Below are 12,642 nucleotides of genomic sequence, written 5' to 3'. Positions count from 1 at the left end.
CGTTGGCTGTTTTCTCAGCCTTTATACTTGAAGAATATTTTTGTCATTCTAATGACTCCTTTGAGTCTAACTGTCCAGTTCAGGTGGAGAAGTGAAACTGCCACAGTGATGTAATTATCCTCACTCTAGTCATAAGCCAACTTTGGTGATAGCGACTGGCTTGTTCTGGAGCTGCTCGCCTTTACAGTGAATGGCAGTGAGCAACCACCGAGGTCACTGGGGTGCCTCAGAAAACTCAAGCTCTTTAAAGCAAACCCAGTTTTGAACTCTTCATATACGACCACCAGCATGGTTTTGGTTACTTAAGTGGAGAAGCATGGGGCAGCCTGACCTCTGCAGCAGCACTGCTTGCATCAGTGTGACCCCTTAGCTTTGCCACTTTCTCACGGAGACATCTCAGGCAAGCTCCTGGCCCTCTCTGTGCCTGTGTTTTTTCATTTATAAAAGTATCTACTTCACAGCATTGTAATAAGGATTATATTTCCTAATCCTGTAAAATTTGAAACAGTACTTGGCACATTGGGAAAACATTCAAGAATGTGAGCTACCAACATTATTAAAGCACACACACACACTACATTTTCTTTTTGATGTGGCCACAGAATTAGTGTCAGCTTATTTTTGTATAACCAGAAATGGAAAGCAGAGTCAAGGCTGGGAAGGAGTTTCTGCCCTGTAACTCTAAGGCATATTTCAATAATAATAGTAATAATAATGGTAATAGTAATGATAATAAAAAACAATAATCACTCCATTTGGCCAACTTAATTCCCAAACTGAGGTCATCAAAATTTGTGAGAACCTACTGAACTTATGTCAAATCACAAATAAATTTATTAAAGAATATATCTATTTAAGTTTTATTCAATATTCAGAGCCTAAATGTACAGGGTGTGTACTCCCTCCGCCCTGGCATATGCAAGGTTCTCCTGAACCCAGGCTCCGGAGTTCTCATGGGCCATCACGACCTGAAACGGAGGGTAAAGGCCAGTCTCACCAAAAATCCTGATATGTCACTTCGTGTGCTAAGTATGCGAGGCCTGATTGAGAGACAGGCTGGATAATGAACTGGAGAAGGAAATCCCGGAGTCTTCATTCCACACTAAAACATACTCGGGTTTCAGGGCAAAGGGGCCTTGCGAACAGGCGCATTTGGTTTTTGCGGTAGACACTGGGGCAGCGAGAAAATTTGGGCTCTCCGGCCAGTGGCAAGGTGAGCTCCGCGCCGCCACCAAGGTGGACTCCATCCCACCACAATTTTTCCTGTTCTGGCTGACGGTGAATCTTATGCCAAGTGGAAGGAAGGACAATCAATTTGCGAGACCTGCAGATCCGCCCAGGCCCTGGGCTACTGGTTAGGCCGCTGGCAGGACTGCACCAACAGATTAAACCCATTAACGACTCACTAGTCCACAGACAAGACCTACTCCTTCAGATTATGATGCCGACCCTCGAGTTCAACCATCCGTGCCCACAGTCTTTTAATGACTTCAAAATATCTAAACGCTTTCAAATTGTCTCCGGTCTCTCCATTTTTTTTTAGTTACGAGGACTTGTTTTAACCACGTGTCTGAACTGCAACCCTCTTTGGTTAATTATGATTTGTGCTCGTCTCCAATTTGCTGTACGGACCTCCGGACCTACGGAGACGGCACTTCGGGCGAGCACCGGGGCTGGGCCCGCCGGGGTGTACTGTCCGGCGGGGGCAAAGGGTGTTCCCCCGCATCGGGTTGCAGCGAAAGCGGTCCGGCTCAGGCAGCTCCTGCGGTTTGGTTGTTTAACGTTAAAACGGCCGCTTTCAAAGTAATTTTAAGTCTACACATTTGTTCCGACATCCAAAATATTTTAATTAAGCAGAGGGCATTTAATTTTCTTTTCCTTAAAAAAAAGTCTAACCCAGCGGCCACGCCGTGTACTGCTGGAGCAGCTGGGAACGCAAAGTTTGGGGTGAGCTGCGGTGCTCGCGATCCTCCCGGCCCGAACGGCCCGACTCCTCGGTTTAGGAAGGTGCTTCAGGAAAGTGAGGAATGTGCCGGCTTTTGCGCCTTGACCCCCAAGCACAGGCGCCGCAGGGGCCCGGGGCGTCTGTCCCGCCCTGGACTCCGGCTGTGCTCCGCTCTGCAGACGCTCTGTAAGGGTTTCCAGAGCCGTTTCGTTCTTCATTCAGCGTTTTTGAGGCAATCAGAAAGGGACGTAGCAGGTGGAGGGCAGCGGGCTAAGAGAGTGCATGAATCTTCCGATGGGGATTTCCACAGCCTGCCCCAGGTGCTTTAAAAACTGCCTGACGTGGAAGATTTAGTTAGTTCTCTGCCAGTTCCTCCCAGCCTGGCCTCCTGCGCGTCTGATCTCAGAAAATTCCGGGCTGCCTCCGATGGGTTCCACCTAGAAGGGCGCGAGTGATCGCCTGCCACCGGAGCCCCGGATCAGCATCCCAAGAGGAGACGGAGCGGTGACCGTAGAAGTAATAACAACAATACGATAGATGACAATAGCTTACGATTAGAGAGGCCCCACGTGCCCGCCAGGCACCTGCCTGCTCCAGCGCACTCCTGCCTTCCCGCCCAGCGGAGAACCACGCAGAGCGGTAGCACCGAAGAGGCTCGGCCCGACTTAGGGACCTGCCAGAGTCAGGACTGCAAAACCCCCATTTTTAGCTACTGGTGTCCACGGCCCGAGAACGGTGGGAAGGGTGACTGTCACGGCGGGCTAAATCTCGAAACTTGGGCACTGCTATCAATAAAAACACCAAGAACAAAAGGGAGGGGGTGGCTGGGAAGAGAGCGTTTTTAAGCCGCTGGGTCAGCGCCGTCCCCCGCCGCCCCCGTCCTCGCCTTATCTTCTACCTTCTTCAGCGGCCGAAAGAGGGAACTGGGGCAGTGAGTGAAGTTCGGTTCCACTCTCCCCTTCCGTTTTCCGAACTCTACAACCTCTTGGAAGCTTACAGGGCTTGGAGGGGTACCCCGGGAGTCGATTGAGTCATACTTGGAAGGATTGGGGCGCCGCGGGGGGGGGGCGGCGACGGGGAGGGTGACCAGATAGAAGGGATGGGGGCCCAGGGCCAGGCCCCTCATTGAAGACGAGGTTTCCGAAGGCTGGAGCCTAGACCCTAGGCTCACCTCCGCCTCACCGGAAACTCAGTCAACCCAACCGCTCACCCCAAAGACAGATAGCTTCTGGAAGCTTTGGAAACAGGTCTTGATTAAGACCTGAGGGCCGCTGGGCCTTTGGACCCAGACCCCCAACCCAAACTCTGAGAACAGAGTTTCTGGAAGACTGGATCTCCAGGCAACCCACATTTCTTAATCAATGGGCCTTCAATATTCTTTGGGCCCCGACGTGTAAAGGGCCCACAGATACGCGCGTTCCCGTCCTTGTTCTCCCAGACCCAAAGCCGGAGAGAGGGAAACCGACTGGCCGAGCCGAGGACGCCAGGAAGCCTTCCAAGCCGCGCGCTGCTCCGGCCCGCTGCAGTGAGCTCCTTTGCCCGACAGGGACCAGCACCACTCCACAATCCGCTTGCCGCGCGTGGCCCGCTGCCCACTCTTCCGCCAGGAGGAGGCGCCCGGCCTTGCTCACCCTCCCAGCCCGACCTACTCTCCAGCGAAGCGAATGTGACCCTCTTTGGGTTCGGGCCCGGCAAGGAAGAGGACAAAACTAGTGAGAAGACTCTCAGCGACCTGAGCTAGGCACCGTCACTCCCACCCCCCACATCCCCATCCGGAGAGCAGAAGCTGCCAGAAGCTACGGCCAGAAGTTGGTCTAGGGCGGAGACTCCGGTCGGCGGAGAGCAGAACAGCCCGGACGCAGAAAAGAATAAAATACGAGCAACCCTGGATTGATTCCTTTGAGACACGGCCGCGGTTACAGGGTTGAGTGATTGCCTGGGGCGCCATCTCAGTCGCTGTCCCTCCTTTGCGAAGGCTCTATTGATTAATTCTGGGGTACTATGTGGCATTGAGCTGCCAGAGCTCCCCGAGCGGTTTCTATGGGTTGCAACAAGAGCCTCCACCCCGGACTACTGCACACCGGGTACCGCACTGGGGAGGGATTCTCAGTGCGACGCGCCAGCATCCCGCGTTCGTTCCCACCGCCCCTCCCCGTCCCCGGTGGTCCGAGACTGTACCCTTGACACTGTACCAGCATCCGCCTAGTCTCCCTCCTCTCCCGTCTGGGTAACAGCTGGCGCTTCTGCCCCCGGCCCTGGCAGGGAAACTCACCGGTACCAGGCGAGACCCTTGTCGTAGCTGCGGTCGAAGAAGTGGGGCTCGGCGCCCACGGCGCGCACGTCGGGGTGTACGCGCAAGAACTCGAGCAGCGCCCGCGTGCCGCCCTTCTTCACGCCGATGATGATGGCCTGCGGCAGCTGCTTGCTCCCGGACCCACTAAAGAAGCTGGAGATGGGGCTGGGGGAGTTCGGCGCCTCGGGACTCTGCTCCTCTTGGCTCGCTGCGCTCTCGTCTCTCTCCTTGTCCGCAGCCAGAGAGGTGACCGGCACCACCTGGAACGGCAGCCTAGGGAAAGCCCCGTCCGGACCCGGGGCCAGCGCTGGAGAGGCGTGGACAGTGCGGGACCCCGAGCCCAGCAGCAGCAGCCCGGGCGCCGCGGCGCACGAGCTGGCGCACGAGTACAGAAACGTGTAGAGCCAGATACAAAGCATGGCGAAGAGTACAGAGAGCTTCCTTCTCACCGGTGGCGGGGGCGGCTGCAGCTGCGGCTGCGGCGGCAGCAAAAGCCGGCTGGGGACATGGAGGTAGGATCTGCCGCCGCTCAGGCTCTGCCCCATTCGCTGCCTGCGGGCACGGCGAGAGGCATCGCTCAGCACATGGCGCTGGTCTAGCCCGAGCCGCGCACGCGGGGAGGGTTCTTTGGCCCTCCGGACTCCGGTTGGTTGGGTTTATTACACCCGCGCGACCGGGACCGCTGTTGCTGCTCCTGCTGCTCTTCCCCAGGCGGCGGCGGCCGCTGTAGCGGCCGCGGCTTTTGACATGTTGCCCGGAGGAACCGCAACTGGAATGAAAGTCGGTGGCGGCAACTGCTGGCCTGGGGGCGGCTCCTGCGGCGCGACGCCCGGCTCCGGACCACGAGAACCCTACACTCCCTTGTTATGGCCACTCCGGACGATGCGTACCGCCGCTGGCCGGGGCTGCCTCCTCTCTGCCCTGAGAGCTGAGCCCAAGCAGCCCCGGCACCTCCTCGCAGAGGCTACGAAGGAGAAGTGCGCAGGAAGAGTCTGAGACCGCGGTGGACTGGGCGGGACCAGCTACTGAGAGTGACAGGTCGCTCCACTTACCAGAAACCCGGACCACCTTGCAAATAAAGCCGCTACACTAAGGGTTCGGCAGCCAACCAGCTCCCGGTTCGTGAGTGTGTGGAAAGGCTTTGGGGCGGAGAGTGATCTGGAGCTGCTATTGGCCCAGGGGCTAAGGGCGGGATAAGAAGGGCTGAGACGTGGGATGGTGCCTGGAGCAGATGGAACGAAGGATGCTGGAATGACCCAGGTCTGGAAGTAGACAGACCCCACCGTTCGGGACCCGGGCGCATTTACGCACTCGCTACCCGGGAGCCAGCCTTGGCTGTAGTTGTCCTTATGTTCGGACGCGATTCCGCATCCAGGTGTTTCGCGGGCGGGCTCGCGATGTGTGTGTAGAAGTTGGCAGTAAGGAGCGGTTGGAGTGGCGAATCAGGGGGGTTGGGCATGCAGTTCTCAAACCAACGGGGGACTCAGAGCGGGGCCTTCCTGGGACAGGCACTGGTTTGGGAAGTTGAAGTAGAAAGCGTGTTTGGAAATCGCCGTGATTGATTGATTGATTGATTGATTTTGCCCGGGGTTTATTTCTCTTGGTCCGCCTGTTAGCTGGAATCGGCATAAACTGTCCTCAGGAAAAAAAAAATCTTCCCGTGTCTTCAACTGCTGGAGAAAGATGAGGGTAAAGGGGGTAGGGAAATTAACAGGGAAGTAAAAGCTGGTATGAAAAAAGTTTCTTGATGGAAAAGTGAATGTGAAAGTCACGTGTAGAAAGTTTTGTCCGGGTGGGAATTTTTCAAGGAGGTTAAGCTTAAGAAAATGTTCAACACCCCCCTTTTCCTTAAGTAAATAATAAAGTCAACGTTCGCCTTCATCTAGGAGACAGTTTGGCTTGCTGACCTGTTACACTAATTACTAGGTATTGGTTTTGCCCATCAATTTTTTAAGTCAAACTAGGAGCAGATCAATCACCGAGTTGAATTTATTTAATAGTCAAAGTCACTGGAAGCCGTCCCCCCTCCGCCCCCGCCCGCGTCTCTCCAGAAAGGGACCCTCCCCAGGCGGAGGCGGGGGCGGGGGCGGAGGTGCTGAGCCTGCGGAGAAATGTAACGGCTCCCTGGGGAAAACGTTGACAGTGGGCGCAGCACCCTGCAGCATTCTAGCCCTGGCGCATGGAATTCGTAGGGTCAGGGTGTCCAAGTTCATCCTCGCGGTGTTTAGAAGTTGTAGGTGCCTGCAACCTGGTCCGGGTGGGGTCCACGGGCCTCCGTCGCCTGGCTGCGTGCTCTTCCGGGACGGAACTTTCCTTCGGATTCCCACCCCAGCGCGGCAGCCAGGGTTAAGCGTCCTCCGCCAGGTGGACTCACGGAAAGCCGCCGTCCACGTTGCATTTCGCCGCCCGCTCCAGTGGACGCGGCGGAGATCCACCCGAGAGCCCGGGTTAGTCCGCCGAGCGGTCCCAGGCTAACTAGCCTCCGGCCTTCAGCGCCGCACACTCTCGCTTCCTCCCTGAGTACATATCAAGTGTCCGAAGTCTCCAAAGCTCTACTCCGGGTGCGGGTCCCCTGCGCTGGGAGGACCCCGAGAAAACTAGTAGGCGGTTAGCACCTCGGGTTGGAAAACGTGCTGGAGAGCAGCGGCCACGCTCGGGAAGGGTCGGATCATCCAGCTGTCACTTGAGGACCGATTTCCCCGGGCTGTGCTCCGTGCGACCTCTTTCTAACTGCCTTGCGCCCAAGATATTTTCCTACAAAACTGTTGAGGAAGAAATAATCTAGATAAAGGATTTTCCTCCCCCTTTTATTTTCCTCCCCCTGAATTTTTTCAGCCTTTCTTTTCCCTTGTTGCTGGGAGGTTGCGTTTGTTCTTTGGGAGAAGTAACTCATTCCTCCCTGTGAGTGTGTGTGCGTGTGTGTGTGTGTAGCTTCTGAAACATGAGAGTATGTTTCTGACCATTAGCCCGGCTCTTTATTTCGGAAATATGAGAGGGGAACGGTGGCGTCTCTGAAGAGGGTGTCTTCAAAATCAGTCACGTTATTCTGGGGGAAACGAAGTTACTGTCTTCCGTCTTAGGCGGCTAGGACCCCGCCGACTCCTGTGTGTTTGGGGGAGGGCTATTTGTGTGTGTTCAGAATCGAAACTACGTGTGGTTACACCAGGCCCGGTTGGGTATGACTCTCACAGTTTTTAAAAAGATTTTTGGTAATCCTAAGAAAAATGGTCTGTCTTCAGCGTTAGCAAAGTTTGCAAAAAGGAAAAAAAAAAGGTAAGCAATTACAAATAGGATATATTTAGGAGTTTTTTTCTCCGGGGCGAGGAGAGGGAAGGAGTGAAGACAAAGACGTGGACATCGAAAATTGTCCCGAGTGTTCCCCGGAGCCAAGTCCCCGCCTGCGTCCACTCTTCAAGCCTTCAGCCCCCACCAAGGAGAACTATGGAGGGGTTCTCGGGGCTCGCCGCGCCCGGCAGCTTCTGCAGAACCAGGTCGGCGGGTCATCTAGGGTTGGAGCGTTACCCAGCAGAGTGTGAGGGCGGCAGTGGAGCGGGACCTGGGGCGCTACCCAGCGCTTTGGCTCTTCAGTCCGCCTGACTAGTCCGCCCGCGGAGCTCTGGAGCCCCAGGTTGATCCTCGAAGTACCGATGCGCGGCTGACGACGCAGGCTCTGCCCTCTGCAAACATCATCTCCCCCATCGTCCCATTCTTGCAGTTGCGGAACCTGAGGCTCAACCCTGTACAGAGCTGGTGGCGACGTTGACCGTGAACCCAGTTTTAGTCTCTGCCCTTAACCACTGCTCAGCTGTAGAAGGTTTCCCCGAAGTCCGAGCCCGGCCATCAGGAAAGCGCCACCACCCAAATCCGGGTCAAGTTAACCTTTGATAAACTTTCAAAATTGTTCCTGGAAAAGCTAGAAAGGAGAGGATTTCATTTCATCACACCTGCAAAGTTTATGTTTTAGTTTGGTTGGTTTGGTTGGGATTCGCTAATGGGGTTGCTCACCTGGAGACTTTAAGGGCCGTAATCGGGCAGACAGTCCCTCTCCTTTAGAAAGGGACCGAGCCGCCTCAGTGAATCATCTCCTTTTCCTCTTTCTCCGCGTCCTGCTTTCAACAACCCACTTTGTGACCCCAAGCAGGTCACTCTCTGGCTCAGAAATTCCACACGTGTGAAATAGGACACTTGAGCCAAGTAATCCCAGCGACACGTTTCACCTGAAGCTTCTGATTACGGGCTCCGGAGGGGAGGCGCGGGCAACTGCTCGCTCCCCCTGCCAGCTTTGCCTGATGACCCGCTGCGTCCCTGGTGCGTGGTCCACCGCTGGGCCCTGCTCGATGGCCTCCTTTCCTCGGGTCTACCCTAGCCGGTGGCCCTGTGTTCCTGTTCCAGTCATCAGAACCATATCCTCCACCGCCCACCGCCCACCGCTCACCCCCACCCTGCCCCCGCCCCTTGTCCCGCCAGGCTGCCCCTAGGAGGTTCGCGGCAGCAAGCTGGCTGTCCTCCGGGTCGCGGCTCCGGGCCTGCCCGCAAGGGGGTGCTCCGAGAGCTACCGGGTGGCGGGAGGCTGAGATGGATGGGGGCTGCTAAAGAAGACCATCCACTCTGCTAGGGCTTCCAGGGTGGCTCCCCAACTCTCCGCGCTTTCCGGAACCCCTGTGGCCGCCCAAGTCTCTTGGATGTCTAATAGGTCCTGTTATCCCCCTCTCCCAGGGTCTAGGGTGCCACTCAGCGGGCGGGAAGCTACTGGCCAAACACACTGGGGGGCTTAGAAATGTCTTGTAAGAATGGCTGGAGAGCTCCACGGAGAGAAAAGAAACGCTTTCCAGCGCTCCAGATGCGCCTAGGGGAATGGTAATCACCTTCCTCAGTTGCGCCCATGGCCCAGAGAGTGCATATGCAGCGGGTCGTTGTAGTGATGCTGCTGGTTGTGAGGTGCCCTCTGCAAATCAGCGCGGTAGGGTGATTCCTATTATCTTATAGATAACAGCAGTTTCATGCCCAGATTGGTTTGCTGACTCCTGGACGGAGGAGTCAAGGTCATGTACTGATTCCAAATCCCTTCTCCAAGAGGCATCCCTGCTCTGGGCCAGAGGTTGCTTTGCTCTCAGGAAATGGTGGCCAGACTGAGGGATAAGAATTGTGCCCAGGTTCCCTCCTGGCTGAGTGATCAAAGGTTGCCTGCTACCCTCCCAGAAATATCTTTCCCATCCAGCTTTGCTGCCGCCAGACTCTGTGATGGGTGTTTGCCTCAAGTCCTCAGACCTAAGATGGTCAAGACAGCTCGCCTTACACCACCAAGGCACTGTGATACTCCTGAGCATTCTCTGTCCATTGGCACCTTTGTAAGTAGTTCTTTTATTACATACACTCCTCAAAGTATCCAGTTGGAGTGTGGCATGTCTGTCCTGCCCAGACCCTGGCATGTGATGCACTAGGGCTGCACGACTATTCCGAATCTGGTTCCCAACCTCTTACCCACTGTGTGACACTGAACAAGTTGCACAACCCTTCCGAGCCTCAGAACCACTGTCTACTGCTGTACTCCTTTCCTATGCATACTTCTGTTTCTCCACTGTGCTCTCTGGGCAATGGGACTCTTCCAAGGCTAAGCCTATCTTTAACCTTCCTGGCCTGGGCTGCTGAATCGCTGGAGGAAATCCTGCCACAGAAACAATTGGTCCTGCTTTAATTTTCCAGCACTAACTTCCAATAGACAAGTAAAAGCACCCTGAAGCCCCATTAACCATCTCCAAGAAGCCCACTTTCCCAGTCCAAGTATTGCGTGCCCTCTCTCCCGCCAAAGACAGCAGGTCTCAAAGCTTGTTGGAGAACACAGATGCTGACGGGATTTTCTATACCTTTCCTGCAGCAAACCGTGATGACTGAAACCACCCCAACTCCCTCCTCCTTACCCTGTGTCGCCATGCAGGAAGCCACAGGCCTCCCCAACACATCACAACCCCCCCCCTAGGGATTTCAGCCCTTCTTCACTCAAGGACATCTCCTTTCCCACATCTTTGATTCTGAATCATCCATCTCTCCCTGTGGTGGACAATGATGATGTGACACTCAGACCCCTTCAGTGAAGAACATGCTGCCTCAGCTGCTGGTGTGCTTTCAGCACGTAGCCTCCAGCTGCCCATCCTTCAGTGACTGCACCGCCTGATGTTCACGCTTCTTCCCTGGGTGGCCCCCATCCACTGACTGAGGCAGGGCGGGGAAGGCCTGGCCATCCCAGCCAACTCCAGACAGCTCTGAAGGGCAATCCCATCCCAGAGGTTCCATCGGGTTGGCAATGAGTGGTGAGCCTGCATCACACCTGCTTCTACAGGTTCTGGTCCCAAGGGCACTTCCTAATAAACTTTCCAGGGAACCCCACACACCGTTTTCCCTTCACTCTGTGATCCAGTTTACATCAGCATCCAAACATGCTCCCACTTTTTTGTTCCTAGTGAAGTGCATCTACTTCCTCATCTCTTATTTCCTCTTTATTATGCTAATTTTTCTTTAATGATGGAAACATTCAAACTGAAAAAAAAATCAAATTTGTAAAAAACAGAGTAACTATGATTCTCTGACTCCAACCCCAAGTCTCTCTTCAGAGGTAACCACTCTTGCTAAATATTTTATGAAAATACAAGTAATCAAATGTGTACTGCTCTGCCTATTAATTTTTTCAAATGGGAGCCTTACATAGTAATGCTAAGCCATGATATGGGCGATTATTCCATATCGCTCTGTGTGTTTTTAAAAATGCCAAGTATAGATAGCTTCACTTTTAAAATGAAGATCGTTGAAGTGATAATGTCTGTTTATCCCTATGAGTATGGTTTCCTAGATGGTACCTCTAAATGTCAGAAAATAAAATGTATTCATTTGGAGTCATGTTCTAAAAATGCATGATTTTGATTATTGACAGTATTTATTAACTCCTTGTTTGAAAAATGGCTAAATTAGCACACTTATTATACTTATCTCTGCCCTGTAATTTTTTAAAAAATTAACTAGTATATACTTTATTTCATTTTAACAAGGTTGATAATATTTACACTCTTAACCACAATTCCATGAGTTGTTTACTCTTAGTTTTATTTTTATGTGATTCAAGAAAGCCAAGGAATCTGAGAGTTCCATTTTTTTATACATAATGTAGTTAGCTAGAATTCATAGAATAAATGGCTATTGATGTTTTGAGAAATGTGTTCTGGATGCTGTACCTCTTGAGATCTTGAGAATGTCTGTGTATTGCCCTTCAATCTATTCTTTGAACCTATTTTTTCTTGAGAAGTATTCTATTAGTTGTAAGTCTTTGAGAGTTTAGATAATTATTATTTATTCTCTTTTTTTTTGTTTTTCTTTAGAGAAATTTTGGGTTTACAGAAAAATCGGGTGGAAATACAAAGAGGTCTACATATCCTCTCACCACCACCCCATAAACAGGTCCCATTGTTATGAACGCCTTCCATTAGTGTGGTACCTTTGTCACAATAGATGGACCAATATTGATACATTATTATTAACTAAAGTCCATAGTTTACATTAGGGTTCACTCTGTGTTACATGTTCAGTAAGTTTTGACAAGTGTGTGATTACATGTATTCACCATTACAATACCATACAGAATAGTTCCAGTGCCCTAAACATATCTATCTATTCACCTCTCCCTCCACTCAAGCATCTGGCTACCACTGGTCTTTTTGTTGTCTTCAGAGTTTTGCCTTTTCTACAATGTTGTATGTGGGTATCCCCCACTTTTTGAAAGTTTGTGTCATGCCACCTTGCTTTTACCAAAGACTTATATCAGAACTTGTTTTTGCTAACCAAAAGATGTTTGAAGAGGACTTTCTGTTTTTTTTTAAATAACAAAAGGCAAAAACAGTGTTCAATGTTTTTTTCATATCAAGCTGCTGTAGCAACAGTGTGTGCCTTGAGGGTCTACACTCAGCATCTCAGCATCAGCCACTGTAGCTTTGAACTGCATCAGTGAGCCTCTGCACATTATCACAGTTTTTTTGGTACATCTATTAGCAAGGTGTCCTAATGCATCAGAAAAGCCTAAAAGAGCTTGCAAGGGTTTTACACTTAGAGTAAAAGTGAATGTAATTGTTTCCATCATGGTGAGCAAAATAAAGACATAAAAATTAATGATAATTGAGTCTCCCCTTTCCCTGTTATGAAAGGTGTCATAGGAAATCTGTACTGTTGGACAGCAGGGAAACCTGTGGGTTGAATCATACAGTGTGTATGCTGTTTAGATGGGCTTCTATACTTAGTAATATGCATTTAAGTTTCTCCTATGTCTTTGAATTGTGTGATAGGTAATTTCTTTTTATTGCTGAATAATAATTATATTGCCTAGATGTATCACAGTTTGTTTATTCATTTACCTACTGAAAGA

At 52.0% G+C, this 12,642-nt stretch overlaps 1 protein-coding gene across 1 annotated transcript in view; it reads right to left on the bottom strand.

Moving 5' to 3' along the window:
- Positions 1-5,254, bottom strand: part of HS3ST3B1 (heparan sulfate-glucosamine 3-sulfotransferase 3B1) — a 39,728-nt gene extending 34,474 nt beyond the window's left edge. Inside the window, exon 1 of the mRNA XM_037070937.1 lies at positions 4,218-5,254. Within this exon, the coding sequence (XP_036926832.1) occupies positions 4,218-4,783 (566 nt within the window). The 5' untranslated portion in view covers positions 4,784-5,254. The remainder of the gene's footprint in view (positions 1-4,217) is intronic.
- Positions 5,255-12,642: the final 7,388 nt, after the last annotated feature.

Source organism: Sturnira hondurensis, unplaced genomic scaffold, assembly GCF_014824575.4.
Source record: "Sturnira hondurensis isolate 20B ecotype Veracruz unplaced genomic scaffold, ASM1482457v3 Scaffold0019186, whole genome shotgun sequence".
In the NCBI taxonomy this organism is placed as follows: Eukaryota; Metazoa; Chordata; class Mammalia; order Chiroptera; family Phyllostomidae; genus Sturnira; species Sturnira hondurensis.
The sequence above is the reverse complement of the archived record's forward strand: the minus strand, read 5'-3'. Positions and strand labels throughout refer to the sequence as shown.